The sequence below is a fragment of the Macaca thibetana genome, chromosome 8 (assembly GCF_024542745.1).
Source record: "Macaca thibetana thibetana isolate TM-01 chromosome 8, ASM2454274v1, whole genome shotgun sequence".
Taxonomy (NCBI): Eukaryota; Metazoa; Chordata; class Mammalia; order Primates; family Cercopithecidae; genus Macaca; species Macaca thibetana.
In genome coordinates this window covers 121,517,178-121,534,273 of record NC_065585.1, presented here as the reverse complement: position 1 = coordinate 121,534,273, position 17,096 = coordinate 121,517,178, and the positions used below count along the sequence as shown (strand labels likewise).

Below are 17,096 nucleotides of genomic sequence, written 5' to 3'. Positions count from 1 at the left end.
TATCAATATTAATTTCGTAGTTTTGATCAAGGCACCATGGTTATGTAAGATGTTCACAATAGGGGAGGCTGGGTGAAGGATAATTGGGAACTTCCTGTGCTATCTTTGTGACTCAGCTGTAAATCTAAAATTATTTCAAAATAAAAAGCCTGAGCATGTATATTCAGGGCAACTTGAATCTATGCTCCTGGGTAAAAAGGGAAAAAAAAAAAGTCTAAGAATTTTATCAGAGAAAAAGGAAAGAAGGCATTGGATATGCAACCCTGCGCTCACTTCCAGCTTGGCTGGTTGTATGTCTGGGATTTCTGAGCGACAGAGGGGCTGCAGCAGAGCACGGCTGGTAGACCCTGTGAGCAGCAGAGGCCCAAGAGTCTCTGTGAGGAACAGTGCCACCGAGTGCCTCACGAGGAGTCTCAGGCTCAGTCCCTACCTGGCCTGGCTGCATTCTCAGGAACAATGCTGGGACAAATGAACATTGATCCACTTCTGTTTACAAAGAGACTAAATATATCCTCAAGGGCATTGTGACCCACCTGGAAGGGCAAAGGGGGTGAAGAGGAGATGAGGTCTTTTGGGGAAGACAGAGGCTCAGTGATGCACTGTCCCCACCCCTAATGGGTAAAATTCAGAGAACCGTCTTCCCACAGGAATGACCCCAGACTTGGGGTTCTGAGGTGACATCAGGACATGACTACGGAAGATGAAGTGAGGCATGGTGGATCATGCTTGTAATCCCAGAACTTTGGGAGGCCAAGGTGGGCAGATTGCTTGAGCCCAGGAGTTCGAGACCAGCCTGGGCAGTGTGGCAAGACCCTGTCACTACGAAAACTACCAAAATTCGGCATGGTGGCACGCACCTGTAGTCCCAGCTTCTCAGGAGGCTGAGGTGGGAGGATGGCATGAGTCCGGGAGGCAGAGGTTGCAGTGAGCTGAGATTGCGTCACTGCATTCCAGCCTGGGTGGCGGAGTGAGACCCTGTCTCAAACAAAAGATGAAACGTAGGTAGGAATGGGTCATTCAGGACCACTTGGAACATGATCAGCTATAAAATAAAGCACATACATTGGAAGAAGGAGGACAGACAGGAGGGCAAGCCTGTCTTTAAATTCCACTAAGAGTTAAGACTATAATGTGAACAGGTGGCTTGACTCAGAAAACTTGGTTCAAATCCCGTTCTGCCACTAAAATTGCTATATGACCTTGGGTAATTTACTTAATTGTAGTTTGCCTTTTTTTTTTTTTTTTTTGAGACGGAGTCTCGCTGTGTCGCCCAGGCTGGAGTGCAGTGGCCGGATCTCAGCTCGCTGCAAGCTCTGCTACACGCCATTCTCCTGCCTCAGCCTCCCAAGTAGCTGGGACTACAGGCGCCCGCCACCTCGCCCGGCTAGTTTTTAGTATTTTTTTAGTAGAGACGGGGTTTCACCGGGTTAGCCGGGATGGTCTCAATCTCCTGACCTCGTGATCCGCCTGGCTCGGCCTCCCAAAGTGCTGGGATTACAGGCTTGAGCCACCGCGCCCGGCTAGTTTGCCTATTTCTTCTTCTGTAAAATGGAAATAAATCCTATCTGTCTGAAAATCATGATAATGGATTAACTGAAATCATTTTAATGAAAGGAGTGAAATGAGATTAATAATAATAATGATTATTATTATTTTAGAGACAGAGTCTTGCTCTGTCCCCCAGGCTGGAGTGCAGTGGCATGATCTCAGGTCATTGCAATCTCCACCTCCCAGGTTCAAGCGATTCTTCTGCCTCAGCCTCTGGAGTAGCTGCGATTACAGGCGTCTGCCACCATGCCCGGCTAATTTTTTTTTTTTTTTGGTATTTTAGTAGAGACAGGGTTTCACCATGTTGGCCAGGCTGGTCTTGAACTCCTGACCTCAAGTGATCCACCTGCCTCTGCCTCCCAAAGTGCTAGGATTACAGGGGTGAACCACCTCGCCTGGCCAGATGAGATCAATTAAATGAAAACAATAGCAAAGTAAACGTAGAGTTCTCAGTTTTTTCTTTTCTCCTCTTTATCCCATAAAAAAATGAAAATAACTGAGTTCTCCAAACAATGAAGAAAGCCCTGCTTTTTTTTTTTTTTAATAAAGGATGATTTTGTAAATCATGGCAAAGCCGCTTAATGGAATATAAGCAGTCATTTAAAATGATGGTTAGGTAGAAACACAGAAAATGATTATGATATGGTGTTGAAAGAAAGAAACCAAGGACAAAACAGCAATCCAGCCATGTGTACAGCAAATCCCTGGGGAAAGCACTGGGAGGGAATACGCCAAAATATTCATAGTAGTTGGAGGTGTGTAATGATAGGCTTGAAGGTGGCTTTCTTATTTTCTAAATGTTCTGAAAGTATATTACACTTATAATAAAAAAAAAACTTTATTTAATAAAAAAAATTCCCCAAACCACAGCAGGAACAATTAGGTATGACAAGAGTGGGAGTGTTTCTCTTTGTAGGGCTGAGATACACAAGGGAAGCTGGAGAGGGCAGAGCGCCACCGGAAGGCTGCAGGCGTGGAGTGGGCACAAGGAGGGGTCGGCTGTCTGAAGCAGTCAGGCTGAGTCCTAGGGTGGCTGGGCCTGGCGTCGGTCACGGCCACCAAGAGCAGACAGGTGGGGCAAGGGCTCCTCTGGGCCACACCTCTGGATCTCCAGGTCAAGGTAGACGGGAGAGATGGGGCAGCCTGGAGCTTGCTGGGTGGAGTAGGGCTCCGGAGTCTCTGCACAGGGAGGTCACCTCGTGGCTGTGCCCCAGGACTCTGCCTTGCCTCCTGTTACACTCAGGAGCATCTCTGGGGAATAGCCCTCCACCCCACCCAAAGGTTCCTCAGTGGGAGGCAAGGACCCAGGCCGCGGAGGAAGGAGGAAGAGCAGGCAGTGGTGTCCTGTCCCTCAGGCCCCAGCTCCAGGCTGCCCTACTCCATTTGCCTCTACTCTAGGGCAGATTTCCATGTCCCCCTCCCTCCCTGGACCATGTGGCCTGCAGGGGCAGGGCCAACCACACTGGCAGCAGTCACAAAACAACAGACTTTAATGGAAATCATGAAGGAGGGAAGCGGGCGGACCTGGAAGGGGCTGAGTGACATCGCCCATGCCGCTCCCTCAGCCAAGCCTGAGCAGCTCCTGATGCCACCCTCTCCTCACACTCCCCAGATGTTTTGGCAGGAGGGCGGAAGGTCAGGGACCCCTTGTTCAGCATGCCTGCAGTGAGCCCAGTGGGGATGCGGTGGTAGAAGCGGAGCTGGGGCAGTAGAGCAGGCTCAGCAAGAGTGAGCAGCAGCAGGTGTTGCTTAAGCCAGAATGATTCCCGAGGTCCCCCAAGGAAGGGCTGTTTGTCTCCTGGGTCGGGGAGGAATGGGGGTTGGAGGAAGTCAATCGACCCCAATGCAGGCCTGGTACCATGGAGAGCGGCACAGGGTGGGGGAGGTGCCAGCCTGAGAAGGACAGGTGTGAGCTAGGTGGCACTGTGATTGTTGGCTTAAGGGGGAGGGGAACAGGGTGCTCTGCTTGTGCCCGGAGTGGTGCTTGTGGGGCTGACCAGAAATCCTCAAGTCCCCTAGCGTCATTCCCTGCTAAAGTTGTACCTGGGCTGAGCACCTGGTCTACCTGTCCCCACCCCGACCCCAAACACCCAGCATCCCTCTATTTGGCCTCCTGCAATGTCCCCACGGCCACCTTCACTGCTTGGAACACAGCCCAGTCCATCTAGGAAAAAGAGAGGACAAAGCATTTTCAGCCACATTCCTGGACCCCCCACTGTCCCCCACCCTGCTTAAAAGGAATACTCTGGCCAGGTGCAGTGGCTCACACCTGTAATCCCAGCACTTTGGGAGGCGGAAGTGGGTAGATCATTCGAGGTCAGGAGTTCGAGACCAGTCTGGCCAACATGGTGAAACCCCACCTCTACTAAAAATCAAAAAAAAAAAAAAAAAAAAAAAAAAATTAGCCAGATGTGGTGGTGGGCGCCTGTAATCCCAGCTACTTAGGAGACTGAGGCCAGAGAATCGCTTGAACCCAGGAGGCGGAGGTTGCAGGGAGCTCCACTCCAGCCTGGGCGACAGAGCAAGACTCCATCTCAAAAAACAAAACGAAACAAAATAAAAAGAATGCCCTGCCCCTGCACGGGGTAACTGCATGCTTGGCACAGGGTGGTATCTGCTATGTCCACCGAAGCTGTGGCACAGGGAGGTGGGAGGCTTGGGCAGCACACCCAGCCTGCTGGCCCACATCCCACTCACCTGGGCACAAAGCAGGCGGCAGTCAGGGTGAAGGCTGGATCCCTGGTGGCAGAGCTGAGCGGAGAGGGCAGAGGTCTCAGGGGAGAGGAAGTGCTGAGTGACGCTGACTGTGCTCACCAGGCCCTGCACCTGTGTCAGGGGAACATGGACAGTGAGGCTCAAGATCACACATCCTCTCCCTGTCCCCCTGGTCCCTGAGGTTCGCTTCCTCTAATGACACCCAGTCCCCACCCCTAGCTCTCAGAGAGCAGATTCCTGGATGCACCACTGGACACTTCAAAGGCTGGGCCAAAACCGGGTGTCAGGACTGCCAGAGAGACCCCGAAGTCTCCCCGCGAGCCCCCTGACATCAGCATGCCCAGGAAAACAGTAGTGGACTCTGGCGCCAGTCCCAGTTGGGCTCAGTGTCTTGAAGGCCTCTTGGCTCCCCTGTTTTCTGTTCCGCACAGCAGTGTGCGGCTCCCTGCCCTGCCCGGCTCTTGGGTATTGAGGTGATGTTGGATGCCTGCAGCCTTGATCGGGTTGCTCCTGCCAGCCTGATCTCCCCGCAGAGCCCCTGCCCGCCGGGAAGCACCTGGTGGGGAGCCCCTGCAGGCACCAGCACGGCCTCTCCGGGGGCCTGGAGCAGGGTCCAGCAGCTCACGCCCCACTCCTCCCGCAGGCGCCGCCGCAGCCCTGCGTCCAGGTAACAGCTGCCTGGGGCGCCAGGCTCCAGGGCGCCTGCCCCGGCCGGGCACACCTCAAAGAAGAGAAGGGGGAATGAGCAAGATGGGGAGGGAAGGGCAGGGCTGCAGGAGGATGGGACATGGACTTTCCAGAGGCCAGAGGTGGAGAAAAGAGCTGAAGGGTCAAGTCTTGAAGGGCCGGCAGGGAGGGTAGGGTTGGGTTTGTTTGGGGCTGGGGCAGCTCAGGTTGGCAGAACACACATTTGGCTGGAAGGAGCTTAGAAGGAAGGGGTTCAAGGCCCTACAGGGGGGCAGACTGAATCCCTGCTTTTCTGGGGCTGGAGGCCTTTAACAGCCTCTGTGACCTCAGCCCCTCTGCTCCCTCTCTCAATGGTACCCCTTTCTGCAAAGCCAAGGGAGACGTCCTGCATAATCCCAGTTCATAAACTGTCTACCAGGACTTCTTAGTCTGGAATGGCCAGAATTGTGTGCTAAGTGGTGGCTGAGCAGGGAGCTGTATGTCCCTGGGGAGACAACTCAAAGCGTTCATCAGGGTCTCCCTAAGATTCTGGACGCGGAAAAGGGAAGGACCACTGCGAGGCTGTGAGTGCCTGCGGGTGAACAGGCTTTCGGGCCAGGCCCAGGTCTCTGCAGCAGCCACAGCTACGGGGACCTCACAAGCCCAACCAGAGCAGGGAGCTCTCTGGGCAGGCAGGGACTCGCGGAGGCCAGAGGTGCCCAGGGAACATGTGCAAAGGGGACGCCGGCATCATGCTCCAACCCGCCACCAGCCCAATCCACCCCCTTCGGCAAGGACCTCAGCCATTGCCCCTGGGCTTAGGGCTGCAAGATGGGGCCATCAGGGAAGGGAAGGCTAGTGAAGCCGATGGGACCCTAGAGGAGTCCCGGTTGGGTGCCAAGATTCCTTTGCCCTTGGAGATTCAGGTCCATCCTGGAGCTGAGCAGTGTTTCCCAGGCCACCCAGGGAGACTGTGCCCCTCAGCCCTGCCCCGTGAGTCACTGGGTTGGGCCGTGGGGACTGCCCACGGCCAGCCACACCCAGCCCGGAAGAGGCCATCTGTGTGTGGAGGTGTGCTCCCCTCTGCATGTCCCAGCATCTGTGTGTGCATCTACACGTGTGTATGCCTGTGGGCTGGAGGGGTGCACACCATGCTGGCCTCTGCAAGTCTCCGTGTGTGTGCTTTGGCGAGGGGTGACACTAGGTGGAAGTCTTTTCCCCAGGATAATGAGGGCCCAGCTGGACTTGGGAACCACGTGGCTGCCCTCGCCTTACCCCTGGGCTCTCCTCCCCTGCACCTCAAGCTTCTTGCCTCCAGCCCACCCCATCACTTTCCCCTTCCCTGGTTCCTTACCTGACCCATCTCTCTTTCTACTTCCCTCAGCCCCCTTCCTTGCTAGCCCCTCCAGGAGCATCTCCTCCAGGCAGTCTCCCCTAACAAGATGCAAATACCAAAAGAGGGGCAGCAGGACGGAGTCTCAGAAGGGAGGGAAGGCTGCCTGCCTCCAGGAGTAGCACAGTGACCTGGGGCCGTGACAGACAGAAGCTCAGATCCCAGCCCTGCCACTAAGCCTCGGTGTTCTCATTTGCCAATGGGAAAGGAGCAGTACCTGCCTCATGGGGCAGGGGACTGAGACAGGGAACAGATATTACGCCTAAGGCCCTGGTATCACGTCCAGCCTCAGGCAGCTGGTGCTGTCATTTCATCATCAGGTCCAGGCTGTCCTGCCGCAACCCCCTGCCGCTTCTCTGAGCCCCATGGCAGAACTCCGGGTCCCCTCTGCCTTCTCTGCACCTGTCTGTGCGAGTTGGTCTGTGCAGCTCACCTGAGGGCGCGGGGCGGGGAGCGAGCACACTAGGGTGGGACTGGACGAGCTTCTAGGGCTGAGCAGGGGGAAGGGTAGGGCTCCCGGCTGCCTCCTCACCATCTGGAGAAAGCGGCGGATGCGCTGGGCGTCCTGTGCCCGGAACACGTGCCACACAGTGCTGACCTGGCTGCCCGGAGACCAGAGCCCCTCCCCGTCCAGGCCTGAAAGGAAGTCTGAGGAGGAAAGAGAACTCAGGCAGGCCCTGGGCTGGTGGCAACAGACACTCGCCTCTGTATCTTGTCCCTGCTCCTCCTGCCTCTGGCCGAGGACCTACCTTTCTGTACCCGGTGCCAGGCAGGCAGTGGTGCCTCGGCGTGCACCAGGATGCTGACCAGGTCAGCCACCTCCACACAGAGGTTCTTGGTCCCCAGGTGTCCCCGGTGCGGGCTCACACCTGCATGGCAATAGAGAAAGAAGAGTTAGAAATGGAATCAGAGAAGCACTTCAAGCCCCAGGGCCTTGGCACAGATGCTCGTGTGCCCTGAGATGACAGGCACGGGAGTAGAGACTGAGCAGGAGTGGAGGGACACTCACCATAGGCTGCCCAGAGTTGGGGCTCCAGTGGACGCAGGGCAAGGCCAGGTGGGAGGTAGGAAGCCAGGTTGAGTTTTCCACGGTGGGCGCAGTACTCCGGGAGTGGCAGGCTGGCAGCTAGGTTCTCCACCCTATGGGGCGAGGGGGTCATGCCCAGCAGGCCCAACCCGCGCACCAGAGACCCCATCAAGGCCCTCCCACTGCCAGGGTAACTCCCAGAGGGCAAACATGAGAGTACCGGGGGCCACAGGGTGGGGGTGGGGGGCAGAGGAGGAGGGGAGGGCTGAACCAGGCGGGGCCTGCAGTGGCTGGGGAGGTAGGGCTGGCCCTTGGTGACATACACACCTGCTGGTATCCTCATCCCCCAGAGCTCGATGCAGCAGGAGGACAGAGCCCTCATCTGACTTTGGGCGAACTACAGGAGGAGATAGAACGGCCATTGGCCTCCTCGGCTCCAAAGCCCCTGCCCCAGCAGCAGCAACCCCTGCTTCCAGCCCCTCAGGGTTACGCTGGGACTCCTCTGCCACCCAGTCCCTAGGGCTTGGGCTCCCAGCTCCCTCTCCCCTGTGTCGGGGACACTTACGCTCAGGCCAGGAGAAGCCCTCCCAGAATGCTGTGCTGCCCAGGCTGGTGGGCTGGGGAGGCCCAAGGGGACTCAGCGCCTGCACCTGGCCTCCAAGTGCCCCAAGAGCTTCTCTCCCCCACAGGTTGCCCTGCAATGTCCTTTGGATCCCTGACACCAACACGGGCTGTGGTGGGAAAGGAAGGAGGCCATGAGGAGAATGGCCAGGGTGCCCGCCGTGGCCAGGCAAGAGTGTGTTGTAAGGGCAGTGAACAGCTCAGAGACAGCCCTCTTGCTCCCTCTGAGCCATTAGGTCTGTCTGGGCCTAAGGAACAAGGCCCCAAGGGGCAGGTGGGGTGGCCAGGGCTGGGAGGGGAGGGGCAGAGCACCTCACCTGGCCCTGCCTCCAGTGCTCCTGGAAGAGGTGGAAGCCACGCCGAGGCCGAGGCCGGGGCTCCTGCAGCCACAGCAAAGCCCCCGGGGGAGGCAGTCGGGGCCGCACTGGAGAGAGAGGCAGGCCCAGGCCCTTGCGCAAGCCTGGGCCAGCTCGAAGCCCTGGCCCCAGGGCTTTCTCCTGGATCTTCCGTTCCACCACCTGTGCGATAATGCTGTCCAGGATGTTGGTGATGCGGTCATCCTGCAGGAAGGGGCACAGTGGCTCAGGACCTGCTGGGCCCCGCAGGGAGGGCAGGCCCAGCCTCTGGTCCCCTGGCTCCTAGCCCTCCCTCCATGCCCTCACTCACACTGGGCAGGGCCGGAGTGACGGGGGCGAAGGCCATGTGTATTCGCTCATGACCCAAGCAGAGTTTGACCGCGGTGGAAGCCAGCAGTTCGCAGAGAGAAGGACAAGGCAGGGGCGCTTGGCCAGCACGGTCCTCTGCTGGGGTCTCAGTGGAATCGGGGGTCTCTGTTAGGGGGGAAAATGGTGGGGGGCTTCGCGTTTGGTCCTTCCCCTTCCCCTTGAGGCCCTCTTGCCCATGCTGCTCGTCCCTCTCTTCCTGGCTGAGCCCACTCTCTCCCCAGCCAGCATCCCCCACTGCAGCTCTGCACTGGGTCTCCCCACGCTACTGCCTTTCCTGCTGGCAGCTCCAGAGCCTCTAAAAAGAGGGGTTCGGGGGGGTCTGGCCAAAGAAGGTGTTTGGAGGCGTGTCCTGAGGGGAGTGGTGGAGATTATTGGGGGTGAGAGGGTTGCTAAATCCCTGGAGACTTCTGCTGGCTGTCCCCTCCTGCCTCAAACTCTGGCCCAGCCTCCCTCCTGCACAGGCCGAGGGGCAAGAGGAGCCGCTCACCCTCTTTGATGCTCTTGGTCCTGTGGGTGTCGCCATTGCACGAAGGTTGTGGAGTTGGGGGCATTTTCTGTGTCAATTCCTTCTGTTAAACCCATCCACCACCCCCCAATCCAACCAGAGATTTTAAAATGGCAGACACAGTTCAACACAACCCACAAGAATGAACAATGGACTCTTGCCAGTCCTAAAATCGTGTTTATAGGAGCAAAATGCTATAAGATATAACATTAGGTGGAAAAAAGTTGCTCATAGACTTCTACCTATGGTAGGGTCTATAGTCTACTAAAATAGACAAATGGCTGGAAAGAAATATGTCAAAACTAATGGTGGCATTAAGGTCATCATCATTTTCTTCCTTATACTTGTCTGTATTTTCCAAATTTTCCACAATGGGTATATAACACAGTGTCTGGCACCCAAAATGCATTCAATGAACGATTTATTTTGAATGGATGACTTTTATAATAAGAACATGAACTTCATAAAAACTTTGCAAAATGCACATTGAGTGCCTGCTAGGTGTTAGGTGCTGGGGATACTGAGAAGGCGGGCCAACACTCCACCCAAAGGAACCCATGGCCTGGGGACCGGGCCATACCAACAAGCACCTCTAGCATGATGTGGCAAGCGCTGAACTAGAATACGCACAGAGTAGGGCAGATATGCTCCAGGAAGGCAGGGGTTGAGGACCTCCAGGGTGTGGGGGTGGGAGGGGCCAGCGCTCAAGATCGTGCATGGCTCCTGATCCCCAAGGTGGGAATTAGCCTGTTTCCACAGGCTTCTCTCTTGCTCTTCATCCCCACCAAAAAAACAAAGGGGGCCAAACCCCTGCAAAGCTCAGTCATTTGCAGGCATGATACCCAACCGGTGGCATGCCCTGGGTCTTACCTGCTGGCCTGCATCCCCGGGGGCCCACACCCGGGCGTCAGCTTGGCAGGGGCAGTGCCCCCGGATATCAAACTTGACCCAGACCTGGTGCATTGCGGTGCTCAGCTCTGCCAAAGCTGGGGGTGGGGGTGGGCAGGAGAGGGAGGTTGGTGGTGAGTGTAGACCAACAGGCAGCTTGGCCTTGCCAAGCAGAAGGGCATGGCACTGGGGGGAGGGATAATCAGACAGGAAGCTGGTCTCTCTCAGGACCCAACCTCTGCACGCCCCACCCCTCCAAGATGGCTCACCCTGGCTGGAGACAAACTGGGTCAGCGTCAGGGAACAGGCAGCGTGCCCAGCCTCCTGCGTGCACTCCTCCGTGGACTGCTCCCGAGAGCCTGTGGGGCAGGAAGGGAAAAGCTGCAGGTCCAGAAATCAAGGTAATCACAGGTTAAGGTCAGAGAAGGTCAGGACATGATATCTAAATCAGGGGACTCAATAGTCCATAAAACTCGTGCTTTCTGGGAAACCTGGGTCACATAGAGACACAGCACTCTTTGCTTGTAGAATGCACAGCCTTTAACGTGCTGAGATGCTTTGCAAGCCCTGAGGCTAACCATGTGGAAGACAATGTTCTAAAACGTATCTGACCCTGGAGCTCTTTTTGGTCATTCCTACACACAGGGAAATTTCAAGCTCTCCCATGGCCAACTTGAGCCAAGGGGGAGAAAGCTGAGAACCATGAAAAGAACAGGACGAAATCAGAAGACCTGAGTCTAAGTCCTGGCTGCAACACTTTACTAACTGTGACTTCGGACAAGTCACTTATCCTCTGAGTTTTTCTTATCTGGAAAACAAAAGCAATAATACCCACTTCACAGTGTTACAGCAGGTTTTAAAAGGTGCCGGCTGAACAGAGTGGGAGACACCGAGTGGGCACATTCGTCTTTGTTTAAGGGTGGTCAAGGGCGCAGGCATGGTCCTCTGATCTGCAGAGAGGGGAAGTCTGCTCTAAGGGCATTGAGCCACGGTGGCTGAGGCTGGGGCTGCGCAGGGAGTAGGGGGCTTTTTGGGGAGAGGCAGTCAACGAATGACCACAGGCTTGCAGCCGTCCCCCTGAGGGCTCCATCCCACCCTCCCACCCCCAGCTCCTCTCCCTACCTGCTTTCTCCCTGGCCCGCCCAGCGCCTGCCACACGACCGCAGGCCACACACAGCCGGTGGCTGCAACGGGGACATCGCCAGTGGGTGTTGAAGAGTCCGTGGTGGCAACGGCTGCAGCAGCGTGGAATGCCTGGGTTGTCCTCTGTCACGGCTGGCCCTTGGCCTGCTGACCACGGAGAGAACAGGGTCAGAGGGTGAAGGCAACAGGCCCCAATGGAAGGCTTCATGTGGCAAGGATCCAGGCAGGGGCAGGAGAAGCAGGGAGCAGCTTCCATGGAGGGGCCCCCCAGGGAAGGGAGACAAGCCCCTCGACAGCTACCCACTGCTTACTCCTCAGCCCTGTCAAGAGCCTCCCTGCAGAAACCATCCTGTCCAGCAAAGCTTTCCAGGGATAGTGGAGACCTCAGCTCCACCATTCCTGCCCCACACCCAGCCCTGCCCCAGGGACTTCCCCACTGGCCCTGAATTACTAATCCACACCACTTCTAGCACATTCTTTCCTCCACCTCCTTCCCTCCAAGCCGTATGTGCTACCAGAAATGGTAACCATGCCCAGGTGTCATTTCCTCCAGGAGACTTTGTTGTCGTTGTTTTGAGATAGGGTCTCACTCTGTCACCTAGGCTGGAATGCAGTGGTGTGATTACAGCTCACGGCAGTCTCCATCTCCTGGGCTCAAGTGATCCTCCCACCTTGGCCTCCCAAAGTGCTGGGATTACAGGCGTGAGCCACTGCACCCAGCCAGGAGTGGGGTTTTCTAAGAGCCAAGTATCAGACTAAGCCATTGTTGGTAGGTGGAAAAGGTGCCACTGAGTACAGTTCAACGAACGCCTTGCCTTTGGATGCAGGGGACTCAGAGGTGGTCAGGACTTGGCCCTGCCTCACGGTGCACACATTCTGGATAGGGAGATGTACCCATAAATATGGCAATGACTGTGGCACCATGAGGCGGGTGCTGGAGGAAAATGCCAGGGAAGGGTGAGGATGGGAATGCGGGGGAGCTTCCCAAGAGGGCCCCAGAGGATGAGTAAGTTTTCATTCACCAGGTAGAAAGGGAGGAGCAGGGCATTCCAGACACTGGGACAGCCAGTGCCAAAGCCTGAGGGGATGACAAGCTCCAGGGAGCCGGGAAAGGAAGGATGGGTGGCGTGTGTGCTGGGAACCCAGGCTGGGAGTGGCAGGAGCCGACAGGGAGCAGGGAGCTGGCTGAAGATGCACCAAGGGGCCTGGCCTGTTTGAGGCAAGAGGGAGCCCCAGGGGTCTCCACCCAAAAACTGACCGGCAGCCCAGGGCTGTGTGCTTACGAGGAACTCCCTCTGCTGCGAAAAGGCGACCAGAGGGAGCACCTGCAGCCAGAGGGACCTTAGCCCAGGTCCTGCCAGCCCTCCAGGCCCAGGAGCTTCGCCTGACCCCCAACCCCTCAGGAGCTCCCCCACCTCCCAGTGCCTTGCAGATACTTGGCACTCATTCTTGTTTTCCCAGCAAGCCCAAAAACTCCCAGAGAACTGGGCTGTACCCAGTTTGACACCTTCCTGATGTCCCCACCCAGGCCAGGAGCTCTTCCGAAGTTGCCTTAAGTCTAGGAGCCGGCAGTGTGGGTGGGGTCAGGGGAGGGACACCTGGGGCTCCCCCTACAGAGACCCCATGCAGACCCAGGAGGTCCTGTTCACCTTCCCGCTGGGCCCAGGCCAGGGCTTCCCGCTCTCTCCGCAGCAGACGGCACAGTCGGTCCCCTAGACTACTGAGCAGGTGCTTGGAGAGGCCTGTGCTGAGCCTGCCATCAGGGCCGGACCCTGGGCCTTCCTCAGAGCTGGAGTTGGCGGCTGTGTCTTCCTCCTGCTGCAGTTCCCCTCCCAGAGGTGATCTGGAGAGAGGGCAGGGAGAGATGAGGAGGGAGCCCTGGCGGGAGGGCACTGGAGGCATCCAGGGGCAACGGCTCACCTCCGCACTTGCTGAAAGTGGCCGGCGGGCCCTCCTCCCTCTCCAGCTGCCTGGGCACAACTTTGGCATTGAGCCAGTTTTGCAGGGAGAGCCAGGCATGGTATTTCCTGAAGTCCTGGGTCCTGGAGACTGGCCTGGCCGTCTCGGGGTCCTGAGGGGACAATGCGGAGGTCAGGAGTCTGGGCTTCCTGGGCTGCTGAGAACCCCATCCCAGCCTTAGCGCCCACCCCGTCCACACTCAGAGCCAGCCCAGTTCCTTGCCCCAGGCCTCTGAAGCTTAATTCAGAACCAGCAAGAGTGGACCAGGCAGCTGGAAGGCTCGCACGCCAGGCTGAGCAGGGAGTCTGAGGATGCCCTGACATGGACCAGCAGGCGAGGGAAGAGGTTGTCTGTGTGTTGAGCCCAAGGCTTTGGGCAGCTGGGGCGATCGTCCTGACACATGTGCAGGATCCGGTCAGTGTAGACTTTGGATAGCTCCACTGAAGGCTTAGTGATACGGCTGGCTGTGTGACATGAGGAGACAATCCCAAAGTGGACGGAGGGCGCTGGAAGGTGAGAAGGCCGGAGAGTTTCGACACAGGCCACAGGTGCAGTAACCCAAGAAGGCGAAGGGGCCAACTTCCCAGCCAGGGCAGAGGCCTGGGAGGGCACACACAGGCCCATGCCAGGTGCAGGGGCATTTGAGCAAGGCCATGGAGAGTCCTGATCCACACCCAGCCGTCCAGGAAGCTGAAAAACTGAAGTGATCCCGAAGAACTGAGGCTGAGGCCGGCAGTGCCAGGGCCCTCCGTAGAGGGCACAGTGTAGCAGAGGACTCCAGGGTGCGCCCAGAGCCCTAACACTGGCAGAGTCCAAACTGAGTATCCAGTTCCCTCTGGCCAAGAGAGCAGCCGTTCCTGGGGCAGGACAAGGGATCCTTCAGGAGAAGCAATCCCCAAACAGGGATTTGTGGCACAAGCAGTCATCGCAGTGAACATTTACTGAGTGTTCACTGGGTGCCAGGAATTCTTCCAAACCCTTGCTATGAATTATTCTAGCATTTAACTTTTGCAGTAGTCTTCCTGAGGTAGGTGCCATCTTCATCCCTATTTTATAGATGAAGTAACTGAGGCCCAGAGAGGTGAAGTTGCTCATCCTAGGCCACACAGCTACCAAACAGCAAAGTCAGGGACGAGGTGCTCTGGCTCCAGAGCCGTGCTCTGAACCATGTCATTATACTGCTACCAGCACACCAGGGCTTGGGAGGAGACAGAGATAGAAGCTACTTGCTGGAAGGCTCTGGCCTGGAGATGCTGAGGAACTCCCAGAGAGCCATTGCGATCCAGGTGGGAGGCTAACCACTGGCTGTGGTCCATTCATAAAGCCTACGGACCCCGCCCCATGTGAAGCCCCAGCCCCGGCTGCCCCCTCCCACGCAGGGCCTGCAGCCCCTCCCGGCCCCCTTACCTCTCTGGTCATCATGCTGTCCCGAGTCCGCCTCCTTGTTCCCTATCGATGTGTCCCGTACCTCCTGCCAACCCCCAGCCCCCTGTTCTGCAGTGCCTGGAAAAGGGTCCGGTGGCCGCTTGGGGGCTGGGCCGCCCACTGCTCCTTGGATCTCCGGGCTGCCTGCCCTTTTGAGGGCCCGGAGCTGAGCAACCGGCCTCTCCTCGGCCTCAGGGCAGCCGCGTGGACATTCAAACTGCTCCGAGTGCCGTGTGAGCCATGTCTTCTTCAGTTTGGTGTGGTGGCCGGGGGGGCAGGCCCTGGGGCCAGAGGCCTTGTTCACTTCCTCGCTGGGTTCGCTGGCTCCACTGGCAACCCCGTCCAGGCCCTCCTGGCACTTCCCACAAGGGCCAAGACCCCCATCTTTAATGGGTGGATAGGATGAGCAGCAGCCCCGCTGGGTGATAGGCGGCTCGGGAGAGGGGCACCTTGGTGTGGTTGGTGGCCCCAGCTGGTACCCAAGGCTCCCACCGCTTGGTCCAGCCCAGACGTTGCCAAGAGTATGAACGAGGCCTGGGGGATAAGCGGGCCAGGGGGTCCGGGGCACAGTGTCTGGCTGCCCCAGGAAGAGTGGGCAAGGATTCTGCTGACGGCCAGCTCCCATCTCTCCATCCCTCTGGTGCAGTGAAGGACGTTCGGTCTCACCGGCTCTCTGCAGGTGCCCACCAGGGTTTAAACCCAACAACCCAGGTTCCACAGCTGCCAAGGGCTCTTTTGCCAACCTGAGAATGCTCGGATCCTTGTGGTAAAAGCCCTACAGAGGGGAGAAAGTGTTACGCCTGGGCTGACTTGGGCTCCCCGTGCCTAAATGTATGGGCAGAACTGACAAGCAAGAAGGAAGGGAGAATACTGAAGCCCTCACACTCTGATTAATCAATGGCACTGCCCTAGGTCTCTGGAGTGCCTCCGACACTGTCCTGGCAACCCCCACCTCCTCCCCCAGGATTTCTCAGACTTCCTCACAAGGAAGTCTAAGAACTAAAGGGTGAATGCCTGGCACAGCCAAAGGGCATCCAGGGTCTGTTTGGGCCGTTTGGTGTCCTGTGCCATACTGAGTTTTAAGTGTTCTAAAATCTCATCCCTGGGAGTGGGAGTCATCTATGGGGGAGGTACCCTAGACATGGGCCATGGGGTCCCCTGCACATCCCACTCTTAGATAGAGAGGCCTTGTCTGCTCGCCCATCTCCTCCCAGGACAAGCCACACATTCCAAGGCCACAGTTCCCAGGACCTTATCCTAGGCAGACAATGGATGAGTCAGTGGCTGCAATGACCTGAGGGCAGGGGAGGCCTAGAGAGATGGAGCTGCTCAGGGAAGGGCTTGCTTGGGGTTGACTGTGGGGCCTGGGACAGCTCCAAGCTGATAGACCCCTCTACCTCGGTGCTGCCTTCTCTTTTCATCACAGTGGAAGGGCAGCTTGGGGACCACCGAGCCACTTTGCAAGGCCAGAGCCACAGGTACCCTCTCTGCCCCTGCACTCACCTTGCTGCCTAAGCTGAAGGCAGAGGGCACTTTGGGCTGGCCCCCGGAGTGTACCCAGGGGTGTGGGGCAAGGGGCCAGTCACATGGACGCTCTGGGGGCAGGCCAGACACTAGGTAGGGTGGCAAGCAGGTGGGCACCCAGAAGGGAGCTCGCTCCAGGATCTTGGTCTCCAGAAGGAAAGGGCAGTGCCAGGGCCGGAAGGCCACAGGGTCACTCTTGAGATGGCCACCACTATGCTCAGGCATCAGGGGGCCACAGCGAGGTGGGCACGCTGGCCCGCAGAATGCCAGCGGATGGGTAAGCATGGCCTCCTTCCAGCGCAGTCCCTCTTTGCTGCCCAGCCAGTTGACCTTCCTCTCCCCATTCTGGGGGCCCTCGCCCTCCACAAGTGGGAGCGTGTCCTTGGGGCCCTGGGGGAAGCCAGGGGGAAGCCAGGAGTCTGGGGTGCTTGGGATGCCCCCCCAAAAGGGAGCAGGCTCTCCCAGGCACAGCGGCCCACGGTGCAGGCCATCTCGAGGCGGGCTGCCGGGCTCCTGTCTGACGATGCCGTTCTCTGGGGCCGTCTTCTCCCAGGTGCCCTTCAGGAAGCTGGGCGAACTCTCCATCACTCTCCTGCCCTCATGGGGCTCTCCCAGAGGGGGGGTCCCTGGAGCATAACCATCAAAGCATGAGCTTCTGGGGCACATTCCCCAAGCACCTTACTGCCTGGCACAGAGTGGGCACTGCCCTGGCAGCACCAAGGCAGCTCAAACCAGTAAGGCAAGTGCCAGCCCACAACTGGGCACCGTGCTGCCTCTCCACATGCAGCTGGACGCATCTTGTTCCTCCAGTATGGGGATATCATCCCTTCCCCAAATTCCACCTAAGCCAGTGCCCCTCAGCGGAGGCTGCCATGGCTAGTAGGGCATGTCCTGGCCTCACGGAGCTAGGAATCTGCTCACAACCCATGAGGCAGGACAGAAAGTGGAAGGCCCTGA

At 57.6% G+C, this 17,096-nt stretch overlaps 2 protein-coding genes across 2 annotated transcripts in view; both read right to left on the bottom strand.

The window, feature by feature from the left end:
• Positions 1 to 17,096, bottom strand: part of NUDT18 (nudix hydrolase 18) — a 104,309-nt gene that overhangs the window by 5,415 nt on the left and 81,798 nt on the right. The gene's annotated exons all lie outside the window — the stretch shown is intronic.
• HR (HR lysine demethylase and nuclear receptor corepressor) lies at positions 3,021 to 16,724 on the bottom strand. Its single transcript, XM_050801401.1, has 18 exons — positions 16,119 to 16,724; positions 14,598 to 15,390; positions 13,152 to 13,302; positions 12,881 to 13,074; positions 11,211 to 11,375; positions 10,358 to 10,447; positions 10,071 to 10,186; positions 9,183 to 9,264; positions 8,637 to 8,800; positions 8,288 to 8,530; positions 7,915 to 8,080; positions 7,677 to 7,746; positions 7,332 to 7,462; positions 7,072 to 7,191; positions 6,855 to 6,970; positions 4,820 to 4,984; positions 4,246 to 4,374; positions 3,021 to 3,712 (listed from the first exon to the last, which is right to left on the bottom strand). Exons 1-18 carry the CDS (start codon positions 16,722 to 16,724, stop codon positions 3,650 to 3,652), a joined length of 3,564 nt encoding a protein of 1,187 aa, XP_050657358.1. The 3' UTR covers positions 3,021 to 3,649.

Excerpts from the sequence above, each read along its gene's own strand:
- HR (XM_050801401.1), bottom strand. The coding sequence starts at position 16,724 with ATGGAGAGTTCGCCCAGCTTCCTGAAGGGCACCTGGGAGAAGACGGCC. Across the intron at positions 10,187-10,357 it reads CCAGTTTGTCTCCAGCCAGG|CTTTGGCAGAGCTGAGCACC; the intron begins GTGAGCCATCTT and ends CCCCACCCCCAG. Across the intron at positions 9,265-10,070 it reads CCGGGGATGCAGGCCAGCAG|AAGGAATTGACACAGAAAAT; the intron begins GTAAGACCCAGG and ends TGGGTTTAACAG.